General features: G+C 49.5%; 5 protein-coding genes and 1 long non-coding RNA gene across 11 annotated transcripts in view; 3 read left to right on the top strand and 3 right to left on the bottom strand.

Moving 5' to 3' along the window:
• The window catches only part of LOC120905882 (rhophilin-2), a 37,411-nt gene extending 33,966 nt beyond the window's left edge, over positions 1-3,445 (top strand). For all 6 annotated transcript variants that reach the window (XM_040317174.1, XM_040317173.1, XM_040317172.1 and 3 more), the window contains 5 exons: positions 35-354; positions 450-594; positions 1,250-2,250; positions 2,324-2,476; positions 2,559-3,445. In XM_040317174.1, coding sequence (XP_040173108.1) covers positions 35-354; positions 450-594; positions 1,250-2,250; positions 2,324-2,476; positions 2,559-2,771 — 1,832 coding nt within the window. In that variant the 3' untranslated portion in view covers positions 2,772-3,445. The remainder of the gene's footprint in view (positions 1-34; positions 355-449; positions 595-1,249; positions 2,251-2,323; positions 2,477-2,558) is intronic.
• Positions 3,446-3,610: 165 nt separating this feature from the next.
• On the bottom strand, positions 3,611-5,242 carry LOC120905884 (vesicle transport protein SEC20). Its single transcript, XM_040317180.1, has 3 exons — positions 4,891-5,242; positions 4,642-4,814; positions 3,611-4,570 (listed from the first exon to the last, which is right to left on the bottom strand). The coding sequence occupies exons 1-3, from the start codon at positions 4,972-4,974 to the stop codon at positions 4,120-4,122; spliced, it is 708 nt and encodes a 235-aa protein (XP_040173114.1). The 5' UTR covers positions 4,975-5,242; the 3' UTR covers positions 3,611-4,119.
• A 730-nt stretch (positions 5,243-5,972) lies between these two features.
• On the bottom strand, positions 5,973-7,953 carry LOC120905935. Its single transcript, XR_005739963.1, has 3 exons — positions 7,707-7,953; positions 6,767-6,902; positions 5,973-6,583 (listed from the first exon to the last, which is right to left on the bottom strand). It is a non-coding gene; the product is annotated as an uncharacterized LOC120905935 (long non-coding RNA).
• On the top strand, positions 7,117-16,179 carry LOC120905934 (N-acetyl-D-glucosamine kinase). The gene is made up of 4 exons (XM_040317282.1): positions 7,117-7,533; positions 7,953-8,291; positions 14,596-15,032; positions 15,101-16,179. Exons 2-4 carry the CDS (start codon positions 8,269-8,271, stop codon positions 15,715-15,717), a joined length of 1,077 nt encoding a protein of 358 aa, XP_040173216.1. The 5' UTR covers positions 7,117-7,533; positions 7,953-8,268; the 3' UTR covers positions 15,718-16,179.
• Positions 16,180-17,288: 1,109 nt separating this feature from the next.
• LOC120905933 (serine protease HTRA2, mitochondrial) lies at positions 17,289-19,145 on the bottom strand. The gene is made up of 3 exons (XM_040317281.1): positions 18,915-19,145; positions 17,670-18,837; positions 17,289-17,590 (listed from the first exon to the last, which is right to left on the bottom strand). Exons 2-3 carry the CDS (start codon positions 18,797-18,799, stop codon positions 17,419-17,421), a joined length of 1,302 nt encoding a protein of 433 aa, XP_040173215.1. The 5' UTR covers positions 18,800-18,837; positions 18,915-19,145; the 3' UTR covers positions 17,289-17,418.
• A 1,661-nt stretch (positions 19,146-20,806) lies between these two features.
• Positions 20,807-23,857, top strand: LOC120905789 (allantoinase). Its single transcript, XM_040316915.1, has 3 exons — positions 20,807-21,881; positions 21,949-22,362; positions 22,428-23,857. Exons 1-3 carry the CDS (start codon positions 21,711-21,713, stop codon positions 23,349-23,351), a joined length of 1,509 nt encoding a protein of 502 aa, XP_040172849.1. The 5' UTR covers positions 20,807-21,710; the 3' UTR covers positions 23,352-23,857.
• The last annotated feature ends 1,816 nt before the right edge of the window (positions 23,858-25,673 follow it).

Here is a 25,673-nt window from a genome sequence, read left to right as displayed (position 1 = left end):
TCCATCTCCGCATTCCGCATTTCTTTTGCTCCAGGCGTGCCCTCCTGCCAGCGGACGGTGGCGTTCGAGAAGGCGTGCATACTGTTCAACCTGGCCGCCATCTACACCCAGATCGGGGCGCGGCAGGACCGCTCGTCCGAGAAGGGGCTGGACGCGGCCGTCGACAACTTGCTGCGGGCGGCGGGCGTCTTCCGCCACATCTTCGACACGTTCACGAACGCGCCGTCGATGGATCTGAAGCCGCAGGTGCTGGAGGTGCTGGTGGCGCTGATGCTGGCCCAAGCGCGCGAGTGTCTGTTCGAGAAGCTGCTGCTGCAGGTGGAAAATTTGCCACCGGGGCGGGACTGTGTACAGGTACTTTTTGGGGATTCGAGCGGTGTATTACAACGGCAGGAAGAGCAAACCCATCTAATGAACGCACTTTTTCCCCCCCACACAAACCCATCCAGAACCATCGTGACCTGTCCGGGGAAGCGACCCAGCTGGCGCTGGAGTACCGCGAGATACATCAGATCATTCACAGCAACGATGCCCACACGTACCTGCCAGAATGTTGGGCCGGGCTGGTACCGCTCAAGTCAGAATACTACAAAGGTGAGTGGAAGGCGACAACGGCTCGCAACGGCTTGCTAAGTGCAGTGCTGCAAAATGTCATGAGCATCACGTGATGATCACCAATCGAAAACAATGAACATATCCGTGGTAGCTTGATGTTCATTGCTGATACTCAATGAAAGTGCGTCATGAAATGTCAAACGCGATACTCTGACTGACATGCTGAGCTTGATCCTGTCGCAAGCATAATCATGACTTTTTCTGACTGTGAACAGTGCCAATTGCCACAGTTATAGTCACAAACATTCATGGCTGAAACGTAGTTCAAGTCAGCCCACGTACACAACTGTTATGATCAGAGAGTGAGACTCAAACAGTTGGTGGATCGATCACATGGTCGGTGACACTTTTTGTATCACCCTACTCTCGGACTCGGATAAGTAAGTAACTTTCGGTCACTCACTTGGGCATGACATTTTCTCCCAATGCTAATCACGCCATTCTTGGGTCTAATTCGCTAATTATCACAATTGAGTAGGTGACGCTGGCACTGAAAATAATTTTACTGATCGCGCTTCCTCGAACTATTGCTATGAACCGTTCAGTTTTTCTTTTTCTTTTTTTTAGACAGACAGATTCGTTCCTTTCCTCATGTAGCGGACTAATCTTAATCTCCTTATTACTTTCCCTCCAGCACTAGCACACTATCATGCGGCCAAAACGAAAGTGAGCGGCCCGGGCGGCACCAGCAGCACGGCCGAGGACGCAACCGCCACCAACCGGTGCAACAAGCAGCAGCAACAGCAGCGGTACGGCCGCGGGCTCGAGCCGAAGGACACGTTCATCTTCGACGAGACGTCGTTCGAGTCCGACCTGGATCCGGTGACGCTGCGGCGGGCGCACCTGCGCGAATCACTCTCTAGTCACGAGGAAGCGCAGCGCCTGCAGCGCATGTGCCGCGAGCTGAAGAACAAGGTCGCCCTGTCGAAGGTGCTCAACTACGCGCACGAGCGCACCGCCGAGGAGCTGGAGGAGCTCGAGCTCGACCGGACCGGCACGGTCGGTTCGCGGTCGCACCTGTCCGCGCTGGACGAGCCGGACCTGGACCAGCTGGACGTGACGCTGAACGCCACGAGCAAGTTCACGATCTCGCTGACCGGGCCGGACTTCACCATGCACCGGTGCGACGACCCGTTCCGGAAGCTCGGCCCGATCGCGATCTTCTCGGCCCGGCGCCACTGGACGGCGCCGCGCAGCGTCCGGCTGCAGAAGGGCGGCCCGTCCTTCCTGCTCGGCGGCGGCACGCTCGATCGCCGCCAGTCACCGTACGGGGGCGGTGCCGGCGGCGCCAGCAGCAGCAGCGGGGGCAACAGTAGCAGCAGCCACAGCAGCAGCAGCAACAACCGCCGCCAGCAGTCGCGGTCCGGCGGGCGGTGCTGCGGCGAGTGCGCCAACAAGACGAACTACTACAACGACAGCCGGGCGTGCGAGGTGTGCCTGAAGGATGTGTGCAACGTGTCGGAGCGCGAGTTCCGCGAGCTGAAGCTGCAGGACGGTGGTGGGGAGCAGCAGCAGCATGGCACGGACGGCACAGGGGCCGAGGACGGCAGGGGCGACATTAGCAGCTTCGGGTTCAATATACGGGGCGACGCGCCGGTCATGATATCGACGGTGGAAATCAACTCGCTGGCGGATGTGAGTTTAAAGTTGCGCAACGTTTGTGTCTGTTTTTTTCTAATCCGCGCTTCTTCCCCTTCCGTTCTCGCAGCTCGGTGGCATCAAGGAGGGCGACTTTATCGTGGAGCTGTGCGGCGTCGACGTGAAATGGTACACGCTCCAGCAGGTCCTGAAGCTCATTCGCAACTGCGAGCACAGTCTCGAACTGAAGGTCATTACGCCGATGGATCGGAACTATCTGAAGGTACCCCGGGCTCTGGTTGGTTGGAGCGAATTCCGTTTTGGTTCTAATTTCTTTTTTTTTTTTTTTTCTTTTCCCCCACCAGCCGATGGCGATGAGCCACAGCAGCAAGGGCTCCATCTCCACGCTATCCGGCAGCTCGTCCGGCATCTCGTCCGGCGCACCGTCCCCGACCGGTACGACCACCAAATCGGCGACCAAGACGCGCTCGAAGCTCGGGAAAACGCGCCTCAGCAGCTTCACCTCCGGCAGCTGGAACCCGTTCCGAAGGACGCAAAGCCTGGGCAAGATATTTTAAGGAGCAGACAGAGAGAGAGAGAAGAGAGAGAAGAGAGACAGCGTGGAGCTGCTTTTTTCGCCTTTTTTACGTTTACTTTTAAAACTTACACACAGAAAATGAGAAAGAAACCGCCGCCCCTCTAAGCGTGGGTCGGTTTTATATATTTTATAGTCGTGTCACGACGTTCACCGGGGCTGAACGTGAACGCGTGACAATAATGCCATTTTTGTTCGTTTGTTTGTTCTTCACAAAACACAAGATTGTACAGAGAGAGAGACGGATATAGAGTATGTGTGTGAAGCGTGCAAGAGAGTTTATGCTATTAGTAGTTAGAGCTAGAGAGGGCGCCGTAGTTAAAATTTAATAATAAATGAAATAATTAATAAAAATATATCAATACAAATAACATAAAAAAGGAAAGGAAAACACGACTGGTGCTTCAAGACGAGAATAGGGCTTACAGAGGCCGCGCCAGCGCCCTTTCTAGCCGCAATAAAACGTGTACTAATCACGCTCAAGCATAACCACCAGCACCTATGATAACTTAATCCAGCTCTACGTTTTAACGATACAAAAAGAGATCCCCATGCCCCCCTGCCCGAAAGGGAGGAATGGTTGTAAAAAAAAACGACAATAATTTAAAAACTAAAATTACTTTCAATCTGCAAAGAATGAGAGAGAGAGAGACACAATACGTTTACGTGTGTGAATGCGTTATTCTTTTCTTTTTTCGTTTTTAAATTACATTTTACTTTACACAGGCGTGTAAATATGAGAACTACTCCCTCGGTCTCTATTGCTGCAACCCGTGTATCCCCCGCAGGACCAGAGGAAAGTCCCCCCCCCCCCAAGTCGCCTTTTGCCCTTTTTTTTTGCTTCTCGGAAAACGGAACCGTCAAGTAGTCACAGCCGTTAAAAACATCACTTTTCTTTGCTTTGTTTTTTGTTTTTTTTCTTCTATTACCGTTGAGGCAGTTACACACAAACTGCAGTTATAATTTATTTACCGACCCCCATCGTCGTTTCATTCCCTTGTCCCGCGTTTATACCGCGTAAGCGTTCTAATAACTATTTAACCATTATACAATGCACGTGCAAAGTGTCGATAAAGCTGGGATCAGAGCTGGAAGGGAACGAGAAGTGCTTGCAAGGAAGGGATTGGGAACCCAGTTTTTTTTTTAAATAAAACATTTTAAGAAAGGAGTAAAGCAAGTAAAAGCGACGAGAACAGTGTAATGTTTTACGCTGTACGCGGATTTCATCTACTTCGTGTACGTTTGGCAGTGACAATCATTCTGGAAAGGAATTCTGGGATGCCCCACGTGCCGGAAAGGGTTTTGGAATTTGGATTTGCCTCCTCTCCTGTTTAAAACAACCGCCGCGAAAGCACGTACAGCACGCTCACCAGGAACAGCACCATCCCGAACATGGCCAGCACCTTGTCGGTGCAGTCCCGCCGGCTGTACTTCTGCAGCAGCTTGCGCGACTGGTGGATCTTCCCCGCCGTCTTGAGCAGCTCGTCGCGCGTACTCTCCACGGTGGCGCTGGTCGCCACCAGCATGTCGAGCGTGGCGGCCGACTTCTGCGTCGTGTCGTGCAGCTGCTTCGAGATCGAGATCATCCGGTCGGTGACGCTTTCCTGCTGGAACAGCAGGGACGAGTTACGGTGCGTCTTGCCGGTGGTGGGACCGCCCGGGCCCACCTTCCGCTGCCGCACGTCGCTCGCTTCCGGGCGCAGCGCGAACAGCTCCTCCTTGTTTGCCTTCTCGATCTCGAGCATCGTGCTGATGTTGGCCTTCCGGAACGCTTGCAGCGTTCTGCAGGGAGGAAGGGATTGGGCGTTGATTAGTGAGAGGAACGCGAAAGAAAAAACCTCCCCCCTGGTTACCTGGTGTACTGTTCGCGGTTCTTTTCCGCCTCCTCCGTCAGCTTGTGGTCCGGCTCGTCCCGTGCCAGCACGTCCATCCGGTCGATGCACCGGCGCAGTGCGGCCAGCTTGTCCCGGCCGGCCTCGTTCAGCGTTTCCAGCTCGCGCAACGTGCCACGGAAGTTGGAGATGTCCTGCAGGAGGGAATGGGAAGGGACACCAGTGAGACACACACACAAACACACTACTCTCGACTCCTCCACCGCTTACCATAATGATTGCCTTCGCCCGTAAATTGTTGTCCAGTATTTCCTGCCGGATGGCCGACACGTCCGTGTAGCTGGAGAGCGGCATCTTGTTTTGCTGTCTGCCTTTCTTCCGGCAATACGTACACCGTAAAACACACACACACGGAGACACAGGAATGTGGGCTGATTTGGGTTAAATGCAGCAGGGAGGTGTGTCTTCCTCCCGACGATTACATTCGCTTCCAAAAGTGGAGTATTCTAATCGCAGCAGGCACTCCCGGACTTGTTCCCTCGGCTCGGTACGTAGCGGAAAGTTTTGTTTTGACGTAAACAAACGTTAGCCCAGCCACGACGGCTGACGTCTGCGGGCGAGGTTGGCTCACTGACAGTCGGCACCGGTGACAGGTTTGAAACGGCCGGTGTGCTGAACTGAACAACTGCAGGGAATGTTTATGTTTTCTAGTAAAATAAGAGCAACTGTACCAGCTTTCGGCAGGCCTAGTGCAGCAGTTTCACAAAAAAATGCTAATGCATTTATAATATTTATTGTTCCTACTCAAGGTGATTTTATTTTGGCTGATAATCTACCGTAATATTTTACCCCAAATAGCCAAATTTGCTTATGCAGCTAATTTTGGCATACTAAAGATCACCGCTTGAATTCGCCTTTTGCAGTAGATAAACAGCATCAAAGCTCCAGGTGGGTCTTTTAAAAAGCGCTTAAGCAGCTTCATTATGCCACGGTGCCGGGGACTATTTTTTTTTATGAATTTTATTTTTAAGCAATGCATCATGAATGAACTAAACAATACGATTTGTGTGTTTTTTTATGTTTTTCCTTTCGTTTATTCGTTCGTTTTGTCTAATCAGCTATACAGTTCGAGCTGACTACACAAATCTACTAAACAACCACTAAACGGGTTCTAAACGACTCAAGCTCTCTACCTAAACGGAATATAAAAAGACTTCGTTTATCAGATGGTAAACGACTCACGCATTCTAAAAATATCAAAAAGCTGGTGACGCCATCTATTGGTGGGATACCCAACCAGTGGAGCTTCCTCGCTTGGAGGAGAGCTTTCTCATTCCCTCTGTACTGTTGTATGGTTTTGCATTGAGGTTATGCATCGCTAGAACTAGAACGGCGACACGATTGTTTAAATACTTAAACTTTGTAGCGACCAGAGCGCCATCTGGTGCGCACATCTAGAACTACCGACATAAAATGTTTAACGGGCTAGTTAGGCAGGGACTGCGCATAAAGCTAGAGCAGGACAAACAGTGATAGCATGCTGCACCGCTGCTATAAAAACGGTGGCTTGCTCCATACACGCTCTCTCTCGTCCTAAACGTTTCCACATCGACACGCGCATATCCGTCCGGCTTACCCAACACTTCTTCTCCGGCAGCTCTCGAACGAACAACACTAATTTTCGCGTCTCTCCCGAACTCACCGTTCCGCGGCTTAAAAGGAAAAAATAAATCGAATTCTACCAAAAACGTAGTTCGCAAAGCGTGTTGCGTGTCTCTTTAAAAAATTAGGGACCACTTTTGTGGCGCCCCTAAAACTTCAATGATAACTATTTGTACTGAAGCAAGTGAGATTTGAGTAATTTTTGCTGGTGTTGATCAACTCACGTAATTGACCACAAGACCATTCATATAGATTTTTGCACGACAGCAATATAATGATGAGTTGTAATACGCTACGCCATCTATTGAGCAAACCAATGAAGCAATGGAGCAATGGAGCAATGGAAAAAAACGAAATTTCAATGAATATTCGATTCTCCAATCGTTTAAGCTTAATCTGTGGCGCTTTGGTAACCAGCAACAAGGTTCCAAGGAGTACCAAGTGCTTGTTAAAATGCGCCATAATTCCGCAAAGTACCACTTACCTCTTAATCAGCTACAAAGTACGATATTGGAACGATGAAATCAGTTTATAGAGCTCGAGCAGGCTGTTTGGGATTTATTCGTGTATGATTACCGCTTTACAGTTGGCACCGGTGACAGATTTGAAACGGTGTGCAACTGAAAAGAAGTAGGGAATGTTTGCTAATAAAATTATTTATATTTATGAAGGAGTTTTCGCAAACAAGCGCAATCAGAAAAGCAACTGTCATTTTGAATGTTATTTTTTTCTCTAACACCTTCTCGTGACAGTTCGCCTGACAGTTCGCGTGGAAGCTTTCTAAATCAAAACAACAACAGTTTGCACACACTGTACACCAAGTGTTGGGAAAGTTTTTGTTTATGTTTCGGCGAACAAAAAAAAAACTGTAAATTGTGAGTGAAATGTACGAAAAGAAAATAAAAAAAGGTGAAAATGTATGCTTTCCGCTTGGCAAACCGACGGGGTGAGACGGTGAGTGAAGAACCGCCACCGCTGCCACAAGATATCGCACGGCCCTTTTCTCCTCCCCACCCCCTCCCCCCGTGATCGGCGAGACACAATCGGCCGGTGATGCCTTTCGCTGGCGTGTGTGTGTGCGCGCGCCCCCTCCCCCTAACCGGGGCACCCTATATCGGGCGAAGGCGAGCGCCGACCGGGCACCATTCGATGGCGGGATTCGACGCCAATCGCACGCCTCTCTGCCAGAGCGGAAAAGCCACGCGGCACCCTTGTGTGTGTATGTGCAAGTGCCAAAGTGAACGGTGTGTGGTGAGTAACACGAACGGGTGAAAGGTGGGAAGGGGAGGGGGTCAGGTGGAGAGCTGCTCTCGCACACTCACCGCAAAAGCAACACAACACCCAGGTGCGAGCGGGTTTTTGCTTCGTCTGTTGTTGTTTGGCCGTCTGGCTGCCTGCCGTGTTGGCAAAGACGAGGGACTCACCTTCTAAGCAAAGTGCGACCACCGCAACGGCATTCCTAAATTTCCTGTTTGTGTGATTGATTGCATGTGTGTGTGTGTGTGTGTGTGTGTGGGTGGATGGTTGTGTTGTGCTCTAATTCCGTGCTAGATGGTTTGCTGCAGCACTGGCTCCAGCAGCGATCCTGACTCCTCTCACAGTAGAACCGGAATCGAGAACAACGACGAAAACGAAATCAAACCAACAAAAAAAAAACCGTTTATTTGAAGGTGATCCAGATATAGCGCGTCCTGTTCCGCATTGTTGGTGTGTACCCGGACTGCTGGTGCTGCCAACACTCCAATCAACTGGTTTTCGCGCCCGCCCAACAAGGGGAAAGTGTCTCCAAGCGAAGGCCACCGGTTTCGGGGTGAAATCAGCGTGCTCAACCCGGCGCGAGAGATAAAACGAGAGCAAAGCTGAGTTTTGCTTACCTCGATCGCCTGCGCCTGTCGAAAGGTGAAACACGCAGAGCAACAGAGAGGAAAGCTCCCCGCAACAAAAACCCTTTTGCTGCAGCCTGCAGCCAGCGACAGGAGAGTCACGATGTACATTGGAGGCGTAGAAGGGTAAGTTCAATCTACTTTTATGCGGCTTTTATCCCTTTCTGTTGGTTTGGGAATTTGTTGTGATGTTGGAATTTGATGTTAGAGGCTCATTTTGAAGAGAGGTTCCTTTGGGATGATCTTCAGAACTAGTGATGGGAAAAATGAAGATTTCGTTGGAATTGATTCCGGCTAGCTCCGAAGTTTTCCGGAATCGATTCCGGATTAGATCCAAAATCAGAATTGCCTTCGAAACGGAGTCAATATTGGCATCCTCATAAGAATAGACGTTTGGATCCAATAATGCTACGTGTTGATAGCCGCAAAAAAAAAAAATAGTAAACGATACATTCTCATGGAGATTCCCGGACTGATTTCGCTTCTGAAATTTCTGATTTTAATTATCTCATTCCGGAGCTTAATTCCTGATTCCGAAGTCTGAAGTCAATCCTGATCTCGTTACCGGAGCAAATTGCGATTCCCAGGTCGATTCCGATTCCGGAGTCGATTTCGATGCTGGAATCGACTCTGGAATTGGCTCTGAAATTGACTCTGGAATCGACTCCGGAATCGGAATCAGATCAAGCATCTGAATCGGCTGCGGAATTGATTCCGAAAACGGAATCGGGTAGGTCCGCATCCGTGCTCCCACCCACTATTCAGCATTTCTGAAATTCCTGAAGATGCATTAGAAATGCTTCAAGATGTAAACATTTGGATCATTTCCTTATTCTCGATCTTGTTCTTGTCCAGGCAGTAGGTTTGCTAGTTGTTGAAGACATCTTTATCTAATGGCTGATAGTCTAGTTAAATTGTCTAGATCTTATAGCAGATATCGTCTAGTCTAGAGGTAGTGAGTCCACATGCTACTGTCTGTATGATGTCCGTTACATTTTTCTGTCGACGAAGTTGGCAGGATTAATTTGACAAATTTAGACACTCATTCAGAAACAGAATCTTTTATGTTTTGATCGCTCACGATGTGCGGTGGGCAATTCAGACGTCTCGGTAGACTTCATCAATAATTTATTTTACTCTAGCATGCACTAACATGTTTGAAGTGGTTTAGAAGTGGCACTATTATTTTTGGAGCAGGAAGAACGTTCCGGAGGGCCTCTTAAAATTTGATTTTTGTGACAAAGCTCAATAGCGTCAACTGCTTCCGGAGCCGGTAGAAGTATTTCAGCAAGACATTTCCCATCGATCAACAGCAATTTGGAATGATCCGAATAGTGAGTGATTGCGTCCCATGTCAAATGAAGCACGCGAGACGACGACGAAGTTCGCTCGGGAGCAATTGCTCCTACTGCATTTGTAGAAGAGGTATAAAGCTTAGACATTGATCCTTCGAATTACTGTCTGTACTAGTCGATACATGCTCCATCTGGCTCCTCAGTACTGCTCCAATTATGAAACAAATTGCCGTGAAAAGAAATTACTATCAAGTATTCTACCAAGTTGTCACAATAAAGCTTCCCTTTTTCGCTAACCGCACGAACCAAATAGGAAGCAAAGATGAGCTAGCCCAAAAAAAAAAAACGCATCCCCACACCCGCCCCAGATATCTTCCGAATGCGAAGTCTTACATCTGTTACCGGAAGCCATTGAACCATTGGCGCCCCATCAAACACTGTTACCCCTGTCGAGCAGTCATCATTTCCCTCCCACACTGCCGTGGCGTGTGGTTACGGAGCAGTGGCTAGCAACAACAACAACAAAAAACTGCACTTTCATAACGGCGACGTAATAGCCCGAAAAGAAAAGAGTACGAAACGACGGCCGCCCAACAACATATACCGTTTGGCGGAAAACCGGCACAACGCAACGCAACTTTCGCAGGAGGAAGTTTAAACATAACTTGGAGAAGAATTAGCCCAAACAGACGAGCGAGAAACAAACAAAACAAAAAAAGCCAAAATGAAAGTGAAAACATTGATCTGGCCGAAGATACGCAAGCGAACGATCGTTTCATTTGCGGAGGCAGGCTTTCGAGTCTTCTTGGGGTTTCGTTTTAGGAGTTAATTTGGCGATTACACACACACACGGTCGCGGAAGTTCTCGAAACCTGCGGCGGGGTGTTATGCAGCACCTTTCGGCTGCACATTCGCGCTCGACCACCACCGCTCCCTTCACTTTCGTTAGAGCACAACAGGCCCAAGGTGAGATGCAATTCTAGCCGGGTCGGGTGGAATGTTTTGGTTGCTTAACGAACTGCAACGCACGCAATCTCGAAGATAGACGATTCGATTCTCTGTTTTTTTTTTACTTTTGCATCGGCGGGGCCGTTTTATTGCCACCGTGTGTTTGTCATCTCTGACACTGGCAGCCACTGTTTGCTGTTTAGAGTTTTGTAGCGCTCTTGGCCCTTCGCATCGGTAGGGCCCTGTTATCAGTCCAGCCCTGGGGCCGGGGAATGGGGGTACGTCTCACTCGCCCCAGACCTTGCCCTAACCGGTGGAGGATGCGAGCGAGAAGCGTGAAGCGTCTGCCTAAGTTCACTGCCAAGTTTACCCGCTAGTCGAGGCGAGCCGTCACTGGGCTAGATTAGATGTACCCTGCCCTTGTACGAATTGTATGCGCATTAGTCGCTCTTGTGAGGGAACAAACAAATGTAATGACGTTTTCTGTTTTTATCTCACATGAAGCAGATTACTTTATCCGTTGTTTATCGTGTCTTCCATATGGTTCTTGTGCAGTGTCTATACATATCCCAGGATTACAATCAGGGGTCGACAAACTGGAGAGTTGATTTCGCTTGACATGGAGTGTGGCAGGAAGATGATAATTCTTCAAATTGGAATCTCAAACGAGATTCTAATCTCTAAATTGAAACAAATCTTCACTTTTTTTATTTTTGGTATAATGCGATCAGGCAGGTCAGAGCCCCGTACACACTCTCACGACTATGAGTTCCAGCTTTGGGTTCAAGCCTGGACCACTCCCTTGTACCAAGAACTGGTGCGTGTTTCTTTCTTCTTCTCTGGCTCAACAACCGATGTCGGTCAAGGCCTGCCTGTACCCACTTGTGACTAATTGATTCCCCCCCCCCCCCCCCCCCCACAGCAGGATAGTCAATCCTACGTATGGCGGCACGGTCTGTTTGGGGATTGAACCCATATGACGGGCATGTTGTTAAGTCGTACGAGTTGACGACTGTACTACGAGACCGGCCTGGTGCGTGTTACTTCAGAATAATCTCAAAATCTTGTACAGGCCGTCATGAACGAGTAGGTCGTTAGGGCAAGAAGAAGAAATATCTCAAATTCTTTTATTCTGTTCGTCTTAAGTCTCAGAATCATTGCATCATTTGAATCTGAGCCAGATACATCCCCAACACAAAATCCAATCTAATTCTATATCCATATCCAATTCTATGGAATAGAACATCGCATCTAAGTTCCTTTACGAAGATCCTGAGTACGATGATTAACGAGCAGAAGAGCATTAAATAGTAGAAAAGCCAGTGACGATCTCAAACTCTCCTAAACCTACTATTGTTGTTTCTCAGAGCAAAGAAGCTAACTGCCAAGGCCCGAGGATAAAAGAAAACAGGTATGGGAACATTTTGCCATTGAGCCATAGACTCACAATTCCGAGCTTAATATGAGAGATGCAATTTTCTTGCCGACAAGTGGTGAATAATCTAACAGAAAATGACTTTGTCTGTTCGATATCCAACCAATTTGGTCCACACATTACAACAGTTTACCAAACCCTGCCGTTTGCAAATCACTCCCATCGGATATAGAAAGAGGGTCACGTTTTAGCAGCCGCATTACTGACACGCTAACCTTGACATACACGCAGCCAGCCCCACCAATTCGGATTACCACGAGAATCGATTCCGGGTGGATTTTAATTGCACCGAACATGAGGGGTGTGTGTGTGTGCAAACACTCGAAAGCAGCCTTTCACAACAAAGCACTTGAAGTAGAGTAGCTCCAAAGTAGTGCGATAAGGCAAAATCAATTTTGTACCCCATTTTGGTCGATTGGTAGTTCGGCTTGCTTTGCCTCCAATATATCTAAGATATACATTTAATCACGCTGTTATATGCACGCCGCGCTACAGTCCTTAAGTGCCGCCCGTTGCCGGACGGTAGAGTTGATGCACTTCAGAACTTCAGTCGCTCGTACAAAAATGATTTATGACACAATCACGATTGATGGTAGTATGTAGTTGCAAAAAGAGTTGCCCACCGTGCGCCAAACTCTAAACCCTCATCGGGGTGTGCTGCGAATAATCGCACCGAAAACAGCGATACCGGCCATACTGGCCACTTCAGATAAGGTGTGTGCCCGCCCAGCGTCGGACGATAACGGAATAACGCGTCGGGGGGGGGTTGTGCCGACCGACCAGGCAGGTGGGAGAAATTCATTTTTCCAAAGATCTGACGTTGGCGATAACTGTTCCCGCCCGCCAGAACGTGCGCTGAAACCCACGCGACGAACCCAGCGGCAGCCATGATTACATCAGCGCGCGCAGTTTCCTGGTCGACAATGGAATAACTTGTTTTGATAATTGCCACTTTTCGCTGCTCCTTACCTCCACACAAACACACTCATCGGCGCACAAATAGCGCACAAATCTTCTCGAATTGATCAGGCCACCGTCCGATGCGACGGTTGGGACGGGTTTCGGGCGGCCTACAATGGGCTTGCTGATTGGCGGGCAACCCAGTCTCGGCAACACATGTGCGCGGTGCGTGCGCGAATACCAAGCGTGGCAGGTTTAATCCGCCGACTCGTCGAGGGAAGATAATGGATGAATTGGTTAGCTTTGGTGATGCGATCTTTCAAAACAGCACTTATTCGGCTGTCGGCCGCATTTTATCAGCCGGTTGGCAACGCACCCCCGAGTGAAGCGTTGTTTTCAACGTGTTCAATTGTCCAACAACAGAAGGTAGAAATTCACGCAAGCGGATTCCGAATATCGGTCGTGTTTGCAGTGCCTTCCGGAAGGGGCGATTCTAAAGTCGTTCCTCAACTCCATGCTTCACACAACTCATACGCTCACTGCGGGTAATCTGCTTGCCGGGGAAGCACCCATTAAAAACACCCACAATGTCACGTGCCAGATCGGCCACGTGCTTGGCCTGTGAGGTCTTGTTCCTGCTGCCAGCATCGCTATATTCCTCGGGCCGAATACCGCTCTTTTTTCTCTCGGATTGTAATGTTTGATAAAGGTCAGATGTTAGTCAGAAGTACATCAAATGAACCGTTTTTGAATCACTAGTATCGTTTGATAGTTGTCAAAAAAATTATGTATATTCAAAGATGCCTTGCTATCTAATAAAATGAATTCTTACAAAGTACATAAGTTACCAAATTGAGTACATTGGCTTAACGAATCTTGAGATGCTTGTAGATGAACCATTGGAAGTTCCTTTTGGATTCACCTGGATTCATTTGCGAACGTCAAAAGAATATTTAAAGATTCGTTGCTCTACAAAACTCTTAATGAGGTCCTGATTCTGCATGAGGAGATTGGTGAATCTGGTGAGATTGTCGAATAATTCAAAGTATCTTCTTCTCATTCTTCGTGGCATAAAGATCTTCGCGATCGTTTCGGTGCAACACAGCTATGAATAACCTGAACCTCGCTGGACACATGCAAACATTGAAATCCGCAAAAAACTAAATCGAACGTTTAAAACTTTTAATCACAATCATTGATTGTTTGATTACAGCAAGTACAGCAGTACCCAATCAAAATGTAAACATGAATGACCACTTCTAAAGATTGTTTCACGAATCACTTGTATTAATGAGCCACTTGAAACAGACTATTGGCAGCAGCAGGATTATGGCTAACGAAAAACCAATAATGGGGCCCTTTTCCGTTTGAAGTTCGTAGGGTGAAAGGTTCAAATAAGAAGAATCATCGAAGTAGTTATTTATTTACTTTGCATCAATTATGAGTGAAAATTCTCACGAAAGGCTCAAATAAAAGGTATTAGAAGTCATTTTCGAATGTGAACATCATTATTCATCACCTTCAAGATGATTTTCAACAGCTGACAAATGGTGTATTTGCGTCATAATAAAATTTCAGTTCTTAAACATGATTTTCAACACACCAGAAAAAAACTGTCAAATTCAATGCAGCTTGAGACGTGCTGAAAATCATGTGGAAGAACTGAAACATCATTGTGATGCAAATACAACATTTGACAGCTGTTGAAAAACATATTGCAAGCAATGAAAAATGTTGAATACAATGGAAATTGATTCGGAAAACGCTGGAAATGACTCTTGATTGATGATAAATAACATTCGTGACGTACATACCTATACACTCACCTCATCGGGCTCTTTCTCTCTTGCAGCGGTGCGACACACTCCACCCTCGTCATCTGCGATGAGGCGGGCCAGATAGTGGGGCGGGCGAAGGGCCCGAGCACGAACCACTGGGCGGTGGGCATACCGGGCGTGGCCGAGCGGATCGATGCGATGGCCCGGGCGGCCAAGGCGGAGGCGAACCTGCCCGCCGACCAGCAGCTGACCGCGGTCGGCCTCTGTCTGAGCGGGGCCGAGGCGGAGGAGACGAACCGCGAGCTGGAAGCGTACCTGCACACGCACTACCCGACCGTGGCGGAACGGTACGTGGTGGCCAGCGATACCGTCGGCAGCATTCAGGCGGTGTCGCGCCTGGGCGGCATGGTGATCATTGCCGGCACCGGCTCGAACACGCTGCTGCGCAACCCGGACGGCAGTACGCACGGTTGCGGCGGCTGGGGCCACATGATCGGCGACGAGGGTGGCGGTAAGCAAAGGTCCGGCTGGGGCGGCGTGCACGGTCCAAGTCTCACACTGGTGTTTTCTTTTTTGCAGCCTGGTGGATCGCCCGGAACGCCATCAAGACGGTGTTTGACGATCGGGACAACCTGCAGCGCTCCAAGTACCCGGTCGAGCGCGTCTGGCAGCTGATCCAGGAGCACTTTGGCGTGCGGACGCTGCACGACCTGCTCGACCACAGCTACGGCCGGTTCTGCAAGACGGCGTACGCGGGCCTGTGCGCGAAGCTGGCCCGGGCCGCGCAGGACGAGCGCGATCCGCTCTGCCGGAAGCTGTTCGGCGAGGCGGGCCAGTCGCTCGCCCGGTCGGTGTGCGCGCTGCGCGACAAGATAGCGCCGGACCTGTTGCGCCCGGGCACGGCCGGCACCAGCCTGCTCGACATCGTGTGCGTCGGCTCGGTCTGGCTGAGCTGGGAGCTGCTGCGGGACGGCTTCGTCGCCGAGCTGGACCGGCAGCACTTCCCGCACGATCTGCGCCTGCTCCGGCTGACCACGACGATGGCGCTCGGGGCGGCCTACCTCGCGGCGGACACGTACAAGCTGACCCTGCCCCGCGACTACACCGGCAACTACGACGTATTCTACACGTACCGGGTCGGGCAGGCGAACGGTAGCAACGGGACGGCCGGTCACGACACGAACGGCCGATGCTAGGGGGGCATGCAAGCTAAACCCGAGGACCCTTGCGCCCTCTACTTCCATTTAGTACAGCAAAAACCGATTGAGATTCAGCGTGTGTGTGATAAAAAAAAAACAATGATAGGAGAATGCGTTTTTGTGAAGGAAGGAAACGTGTGACCTGATTAAAGAGGCATCCGCGCGCTACACCGAAGTTCCAGTTGAGTGTAGTAAATTGCAAAAAAAAAAAAATCTAAGTTACTGTTCCCTATGCTGCTGCTCCTCCCAAGTATTCTCCCCTGCTGTGGACATGATTCCAATCTGTGTTGACCTCCCCTTCTCCATCCGGCTCCTTCCAGTAGGAAAAGCTGTTTAGTATTTGTTGTTCTGCACGTGCTGCGCCTTCATGCGCTTTCTATAGCTATATAGCCCGGCCACGCCAAGCCAACATCCGCATAAAAAATATATAAATATATATATACATATGGTACACATAGATTCCCCAATGAGTGTGTGTTTTGTAGAGGTAGAATTGTTTTTCTTCTTCTTTTTTTTGTATGTGAGGCAAAATAAATAGCGTCTACGTATATTCGCAAACGTCGTTCTCTTACTCGCACTAATACACTAATCTCACTAATCGATGGAGCATGTCTCTTGCGCAAGGCTGCAAAATGTCATGATCATCACGAGATATTTACCAACGAAAACAAGGAACATATCCGTGGTAGCTTGATGCTCATTGATGATACTCAACGAAAGTACGTCATGGCATGCGAGTGGTTGAATCAACCGCGACACTCCGACTGACATACTGAGCCTGATGCCGTCGCAAGCATAATCATGACCTTTTCTGGCTGTGAAGAATGCTGCCAAATGCCACTGTTTCAGCCACCAACAGTCATGACTGAAACGAAGTTCAGTCAGATCACGTACACAACTCTCCTGATCAGGGGTGAGACTCAAACAGTTGGTGGATTAATCATATGACATTTTTTGTAGCACCCAACTCTTGGTCACTCACATGGTCATGACATTTTCTGACGGTGATAATAATGACATTCTTGGAATATACTTGGCGTGTGGTCCCAAGCACAAAATGAGCATTATTTCTCGCTCTGTCTGGTTTGAAGGTCTATCGGGTAAACCAAAGCGAGATCCCATGTTCATTTTGCTGGATGGGACCACACGCCAAGTATATTCCAAGAATGTCATGATAGCGATATCATCATACCACCAACAGAAACTCGCACGCACCGTATATTTCCCATGACTATCATGATGATCATCGATAGAAAATGTCACGACCAAGTGACTGACCACGAGTTGGTTACAAAAATGTCACCAAGCGTGTGATGGTCGCATCAACAGTTTGAATCTCACCTTTCATCATCACACTCGTGACGCTGACATGATTTTGTTTCAGCCGGAATTTGTCATGACTATTGACATCAGTGACATTTTGCAGAACTGATCACAGGAAAAAAAAAGTCATGACATAGTGACTGACCAACCGTTGTGTCGCAAAAATGTCACGAAGCATACATTGATCGCACCAATCGTGTTGAGTATCACCTTTGATTATCACAATTGAGTACGAGACGCAGATATGGATTTTGTTGCAGTCAGCATTTTTTATGACATTGACAGTGACATTTTGCAGCACTGGCCTTGCAAAACAACCGTTATGATGCTTCTATTAAAAGTAATAAGTAAAATTTAAAGTAAAGTCGCGAAAGCCTACGCGGTCGTGTCCTCGGGGAAAACGTGCACGGTGGCCGGCTGCTGCCCGCGATAGATCGTGATGGCGAGCTTTTTCTCCTGCGCCGCCAGCAGCTCGTACACGTCGCCAGAACTGTTTATCTCCTTCCCGTTGATGTGCGTTATAATATCGCCCGGCTGTAGGCCACCGCTGGGGAGAAGCAATGAAAAAAAGACAGTTAAACTTTTCCGTACCGTTCTGTACGATCCCGGTCCTCGTGGCTTGCTACCTGTGCGCCGGCGATCCTTGGATGACCTTCCACACCAGCACGCCGCCCCGCACGGTCGGTGGAAAGTTGTGGTTGCGCTGCTGCAGCTCGTGCAGTATGTCCGGCGTCAGGCTCAGCATCGTGATGCCGATGTAGCGCCGGTAGCTGGGCGCACCGCTCGACAGCCGCCGGCCGCCGGCCGTCCCCGCCGTTTCTTGAATCTTGCGCAGAAACGCTTTCGCGTGATCGATCGGGATGGCAAAGCTGATGCCGGACGTCACCTTCATGCTGTTGATGCCGATCGCCTCCCCGTCCAGGTTGACCAGCGGGCCGCCCGAGTTGCCGAACGTGATCGCCGCGTCCGTCTGGATGTAGTTGATGTCCTTGCCGCGCAGCCCCAGCTCCTGGGAGGCACGCTGTGTCGAGCTGACCACGCCCGCCGTCACCGTGTTGTTCAGCGCGAGCGGACTGCCAAGCGCGACCACCCACTCGCCAGGCCGCAGATCGGCCGAGCTGCCGAGCCGGAGCGTGGGCAGATTGTCGCACCGTATGCGCACCGTCGCCAGATCGGACGTCGGGTCGACGTGCTCGACCTGCCCGGGAAAGGTGCGCCCGTCCGTGAGCCGCACCGTGACCAGCGTGTGCGGTTTGCTCACCACCACGTGCGCGTTCGTGAGGATCAGCCCGTCCCGCTCGATGATGAAGCCGGACCCGTTCGACACCGTCACCGGCTCGCGAGTGAAAAAGTCCACCCGCTGCCGGTCCCGGATCTCAATGAACACCACCGCGGGCGCAGATATTTCCACCGCGTCCGCAATGAAGTTGTACTGCTGCCGGTTGCCCGCGGCCGCGCTCGTTTTCGCACTGACGGTGGGGAGGAAACCGAACGCTGGCCAGCCGGTGGCTTTCCGTTTGCTCTGGTCGGGCCGGGTGTTGTAGGCGAGCAGCCCGAACATGCCGGCCAGTGCAAGCGTTGCTGTGAGGCCGACCTTCTGCGTGCTCCAGGAGTCACTTTGCTCGCCGGAACCGTCACTGCGCCCGTGCTGTCCCGTTCCACCGAACGTGCGGAGGTTGTTGTGGGACGCCAGCTGCACTACCGCCAGCAGCCGGCGCTGAAGAAAGAGGGCGGGTCGTCTCAAGGCACAGTGCATGATGGTGTGTGTGTGTGTGTGTGAGTTTGTCGTACGGGCTAAAATGGCATTTGGAACAGAAATTAGAAATCCAAAACGGCTACGTGGCCACTGTTTACGATAAATGTACGCTTACCTTCGGCAAAGCAATCCGCAAGCACGGCTCGGGCCGACGATGCAACGCACTTTTGACAGCTCACCGGGCAGGGTGGTTTGTTTTGACGTACGGGCGTTTGTTGTGTTTACGTTTTGCTGCGGGTGCGTTTGTAGACGAAATGCAAACTAGAGCTGCTGTTGCGCTTTGCCGTTATTTGCTGACATTCACATTCGCTACGGAAGCAGGTTCGGGCTCAGTTACTGGAGTAGGATAGGTACGATACCATTGTATATTCAAAGACAGGAACAGAACCAGTCCCTGAACTGCGATAATACAGTACAGTGCAGAATTAGTTCCTGGCGTCAGATCGGGTTTGGTACTAGTTCCGGAACCAGTACAAGTTTTGTATCAGTTTCTATATGTTTACAGTTCATATGCCAATATTTGTATTCGAACCTGTAATGGATTCGGAAGGGGTCCAACAGGTTCGGTACAAGTTCCGGAACAGGTAAAAGTTTTGCACCGGTCTATATATCGCTACAGTTTCTGTTCGAAATCTGCTACTCGTACCTGTACTGGGATGGAATCGAGACAGGTTCGAGGATAGGAACAGTCACAGTTTCTGGAATGTGGAAAGATAGTGGGGTTCCGAATCAGTTCCTGAAGTAAGATAGTTTCGATAACGATTCTGGAACCGGTAAAACTTGTATTTCAGTTTCTATATTGTTATAGTTCTACAATTGGTACTCGTACCTGTAGCAGAAGGGATTCGGGATAGGTTACAGGAATAACATCAGGTCCTGAATACGTGATAAGAACAATATTAGTTACTGGGCCGAAATAAATTATTTTGGAATCTATTAAATAAGCGGTACAGGAGGTAAAGCGGTATACTAATTTCAAGATCAGGTCTTAAGTAGGCAACGGGTTCAGACTTTTTCAAAGATTGTGTATCAGTCCCAGAATATATATATCTTTATTTATTTATTTATTTATTTATTTGTCATTTAGTATCTTGCATAGATTTGCTGGAACACTTACTTATACAATAAATCCTTAATTCATCTACAAACTGAGCTACAGCGGTATCAATAAGGAAACGAGAGACAATTGGTTTTAAACTGAGCTATACTAATATTGAAGTCGAAGAATCTTTTGTATTTGTTGAAGCTATGTATCATTTGGTTAATAGGCGCATTGTAGGAATGTGCAGATCTTGAGAACGTAGGTCTTGACAGCTTACGTATCCTGAGAGGTCGTTCAGGAGCATACAGATTCTGATTCAGGATAGTTAATCCTTGGCTACGGGGGGACGGTCAGGAATATCAAAAGTCAAAGGGAAACATTCCAGATCTGGGATACGTTTTTCATCACTTCCCAGATTATCAAAGCTTTGGGATTTCAGCGCCTTTTTTGGGTTCAGTTCCAAGATCACAATAGGGACAACATCAGATAAGGCGAAATTGGAAAAGGCTTTGGAATAATTCTAACCGAGTACAAGTGTGCATGGAGTATACTAACTGAATCAAAGTTTTGGAATTTGAAGCATTATACCTTTGACCCTTTTTCCAATAATTAATAGGTGCCTTGAAATTAGGTAGTTCTATTAGGACAAACAAATGAAGAAATATTTAAATAAATAATAGAAGCAATACTATTCCACACCCTGCTTTTCATCATTCATGTGTGTTTTATTTTGTTACTTTTATTTTTTGTACATGTGAAACATAATATACTAAAAAAAATTCACTGCCATAACAACAGCTAAATACAGTGGAGCGCCGTTTATCCGGGTACCTTTTATCCGGCTTTCCGTTGATCCGTGCTGTTGAGAAATGACAGTTCAATACAAAGGTGACATTGCGTTATGAGGAGGATATTTAAAAAAGCGGTTATAAGAGCACATTATCATAACAAAAAACACTATAATTCATGGCAAATTTCAAATATTCTCATGGGAAAAACATGAAGTTAATAAAAACTGGGTTATTTTTATCAAAAAATAGGAATTTTTTTGAAGAACTAATCAGAAATTGATGGTAAAATATATCATTTGACTCATTGTCCGTGTTATTCGCTTATCCGGTCGAGGTCAAGTCCCGAGAAGCCCGGATAAACGGCGCTCCACTGTATCTCTATTTTTAGTTGCGTTGCCGTGCGTCACAGAGTATTTTTGGAGCAGCTAGCGCACCCTAAGACTCGTTATCGCATACAGTATTTTCGGAGTGCAATTATAGGATCCCCAGCAGTTCCTGATTGTCTTGGACTTTATTTTTCTTTTTAATGAAACTGATTATACGCGGGGGCTCGCTTTAGCTGCCATCTGACCGCTCGGGCTACATAATATTTATTGCCCGTGATACGGTGCAATTTGCTGTGCCCCAAAACGAATCACCTTCTCTTGGGTCGAATATGGATGAGAAGATTTTTGTTGTTATGAAGCTACGAAGCTTCTACGTCACACAGAGTCTTCCAATCACGTTGTACAACAGCTTTCCACTACTAACAATAAGATGTGACGTATAGTTCTGATGCCCATCAGTAAGTAGGCTCACTGCCACCTCCAAGTTGAAAACGGCACCTGATCCGCCACATCTACAAAAAATCGTCACCAGGTCCCGATCTGGCGTGATCGTACGGCATGGCCCGCAGCGTTTATTACGTCCAGGAAACACACACACACGCATATAAGAGATAATGGGGAGAAAAAGATCTCGCTGTTGCGCATCGATCCTGGCAACAGAATGCGCAAAAGAAGACAACCGCGCACTGCGCCTTATAAGACGCATCGCACGCGCGCTCGTCTTCCAGTCTGCCTCAGGATAGGTCCTCAGGATGGACACCGTCTACACAAGCAAGCGAATCTTTCTGAACAGTGCGAGCCTGCCGGCGGAAGTGTTCCCCGGTGGGATCGTCGTTTCCGCCCACGACGGTAAGGTGACGCGCATACTCCCCTCCTGGGCCACCGTTGAGCGATACCTGAAGGACAATGAAGGTGAATATGAGGTGAGTTGATGGGTATTGGGACATTGGGATTTGTGGAGAGTGTCTCGCTAACACTACACTTCCGCAGCACTTTGATTTTGGCAATTTGATGCTCATGCCGGGACTGATCGATACGCACGTCCACATCAATGAGCCGGGCCGTACCGAGTGGGAAGGCTTCCACACTGCGACCAAGGCGGCAGCAGCGGGCGGTTTTACCACGATCTGCGACATGCCGCTCAACTCGATCCCACCGACGACGAGCGTAGCCAATCTGCGCACCAAGGTGAATGCGGCTCGCGGCAAGATCTTCGTCGATGTGGCGTTCTGGGGCGGGCTAGTGCCGGACAATCTGCCCGAGCTGCGCCGGCTGATTGCGGCCGGTGTGTTCGGGTTCAAGTGCTTTCTGTGCCCGAGCGGCGTCGAGGAGTTCCCGCACGTTACGGAGGAGCAGGTGATGGCGGCGGCACGCCTGCTCGAAGGTACCGGTGCAGTGCTGGCGGTAAGTGATCCGAACTTCCTCGAAGTCGAAGCGAACTCTTAATCGACGCACTGCTCCACTTCCAGTTCCACGCCGAGGTAGAGTGTCAGCGGCTGCCGAGTGACTGCCCCAGACCGCTCGACCCGCACAAGTACCGCTCGTTCCTGCAGACGCGCCCCGACACGATGGAACAGCAGGCGATCGAGCTGGTCGCGAAGGTGGCCCAGCAGCACGACGTTCGGGCACACATCGTGCACCTGTCCACGGCCCGTGCCCTGCCAACGATAAGGGCGGCCCGGGCGCTCGGCGCTCGCCTGACGGTGGAAACCTGCCACCACTATCTGTCGCTGGCCGCCGAGGACGTGCCGGACGCTCGCACCGAGTACAAGTGCTGTCCGCCGATACGCGGCCGCACCAACCGGGAGCAGCTGTGGCGCGCCGTGCAGGCCCGGGACATTGATCTGATCGTGTCGGACCATTCGCCCAGCACGCCCCAGCTGAAGCTGCTCACCGACGGCAAGCGGCGGGGCAACTTCCTCGAGGCGTGGGGTGGCATTTCCTCGCTGCAGCTCGGGCTGCCCCTGTTCTGGACCGGCTGCCGGCGGTACGGGCTGTCGCTGCAGGAGACGGTCCGCCTGCTCTGCACCGAGCCGGCCCGGCTGAGCGGGCTGGACCATCGCAAGAGCCGGCTGGACGTTGGCTACGACGGGGACATGTGTGTCTGGGATCCGGAGGGCACGGTCACCGTCACGGAGGACATGCTCGAGTTCCAGCACAAGGCGACGCCGTACCTGAACCGAACGCTTCAGGGCGTCGTGCATGCGACGGTACTGCGCGGCTCACTGATCTATCAACGCACGGACGTGCCAGCTTTTGGGCCACCTTTGGGCAGTATACTGCTCGATGGTCCTAAGGCAGTAGTTCAACGAGAGGAGTTGAGCAAGAGTTCAACATTGGCCGCAGGAAGCATATCGGTTGAAGAATTGGAAGATGATGATATAGATTTGTAAAAAGAATACATATGCTAGGGTAGAATAGCTATAAGTAATAAGATAAGTCATATGGGTAAGAGGTAAACTTGAATACACTGTTACAGACGGCACGTACAGATTTCGTAACCACCTGTTCTGCGTCGAGCACGATGGCGTTGAACTGTCAGCACACGATTGCAGGGTCATTGCGCCAATCCGATCCGAGATTAATTGAGCTGAGTGGAAAGTTTCCAGCCCTTGTTTTGGTTGGTTTTTGGTCAGTAGGTCGCCTTATTGCCGGCTGATAAGCGGGGTGCGACGACACAAACAGGCGTTGGGGCTTCAACGCATATGCGCTCGGGTGCGCGAAGGCTGTTCTTGAAAACTGGAAAAAAGGCGTATTAATAGCACCGAAATGACCTGCGGTGTGACACTCTTCGGTGGGAGATTTCCATCAAAGCAGCAACGGACGTGCCTCCTCGTACGTGCGCGCGACAGTAACCTATCTGCTGTAGCTCCAATCAGGCATTGCAGAAGCTGTTGAATGCTCTTCAGTTCTTGGAATTGCCAAATGGAACTTTTTTTAGGGGGGTTTCTTCCATTTGGAACCTCCAAGGCTAAAAGGCCATCGTGGCATGGATTGGTGGTGCTGCTACTGATAGTGCAAGACCCCCCCGCTAGAACCTGACTCTTTAATCTAGAGTTCGACGCTAACGGCTGTTGGGATTATTGTTTAACCACCTGGCTAATCGCAATCGCCTTAGTGTACTTTAGAGCCTTCAACAGGTTCGCCTCCTGATCTTTTCTCTCTCTCGTAAGCCTGCTAACTCCAGGGTGCTCGGTTCCTAGCTGCAGCTCTCCATCCATGGAGACACCCGATCTCCGACAGGTTTTGCTTCACATGATCCTAATATCGAGATCGTTGTGCTCTCCTGCCAAAGTGTGCCGAACTGGGGGAAACTACATCCTCGAACACACCGCCAAAGAAGGTTCGGAGGAAACATCGTTCAAACAGGCCCAGAGCGTGCTCGGATAGTTCAAAACTCGTCCACCGGGCGAATTTTGCAATATATCTCACATTTCGTTCGGTTTCGAAGTCTTCTTGATCTCAGCAAATGATTATACCAATAGCACGATTCCCCTGCACAATGCGTCTCCGGAATTTGATGTTGTCCGAAGTAACGACCATCCCAACATATTCGATTGTTCGATGACGGGAGTTAATGTGTTTTGCGTCTACAAGCGTATCTTTATGTACAGCATCAAAGCTAATGATGCTTGGGTGCATCAAAAAGTTGTGATCTAATCTGGTGATCTAAGCAATACGAATCTTGGCTCTATCACGGTGTCTCCGACCTTCCCAGGCAGCCAACGGACATTATTCCGCCCGGAAACCACACAACCGCTCGATGGAATATCAAATGTCGAGCTGTCAATAAGTTTAGGACCACGCCGAGATATATCCACGTGTGTGTGTGTGTGTGTTGCCAATATAAAGATTTCAAGTTGTCGAACACAAATGAATGGCTAAACATGTATATAAATCTAGAAAAACACACACTCACACGCACGTATACAAAATGTATGTTCCGTTTTCGTGTGAGTCGTTGACGTCATTTGTTTGCAGTCTGAATTTGAGTGTCTGAATCAGTGAGACCTGTCTGTTACACCGATCACTACTAAGCATCATCAAAACAATATTGTTTGTTTTGAGATTCAATAGTTCCTATTAGATTAGTTTTTTTATAGAAACTTTGAGCCTGTTGGTCTGGTTCACTCCTTACCTATTAGATTATAATTTGTTGATAGGTTGAGCCGTCGAAATGTTATCAGATCACGTGCAGGATCTGCTGCAGCCGATGACACATCCGTCTCAAATCTAGCACCCCTGTCACCCTGTGGCTCCTACTGTGCCACTTACAACGGCTCGAGCAAGCTCTCCCGAGATGCAAAACGCCGCTTTGTACGTGCGACTCTAGCTTTTCGGGCGTAAAATCTTTCGGGCCTTGGAGAAATCTTGGAGCTCCCAAGCAAAGGCACACCCGCGGCGAAGATCACTGTCGGAAAGAAAAAAAAAACAAATCCTGTTTTTCTACGCCATGGTGATGCTGTAACGTGCTGTAAGCTCGTTAATCTCCTGCCGAGCTTTTGCTTTTTGCATACGGGGGGCCACGGCTCTGCGATATCAGTCTGTGCTCTCCACACCTCTAGGGATGTAGGGTTGAGCCGTCGCAAAGCTTCCAACAGACAGGTTCGCTGCTTGCGCGTGCTCCAGTCGCTCGCTCGCTCTCCAGCACTCTCGCGCATGCTCCCCCCTCCGCTCCCGTACCCATCCGCAGGACCTCTGCCCGCTCTGTACAG

The sequence above is a fragment of the Anopheles arabiensis genome, chromosome X (assembly GCF_016920715.1).
Source record: "Anopheles arabiensis isolate DONGOLA chromosome X, AaraD3, whole genome shotgun sequence".
Lineage (NCBI taxonomy): Eukaryota > Metazoa > Arthropoda > Insecta > Diptera > Culicidae > Anopheles > Anopheles arabiensis.
This window is presented reverse-complemented; position numbering and strand designations above follow the sequence as displayed.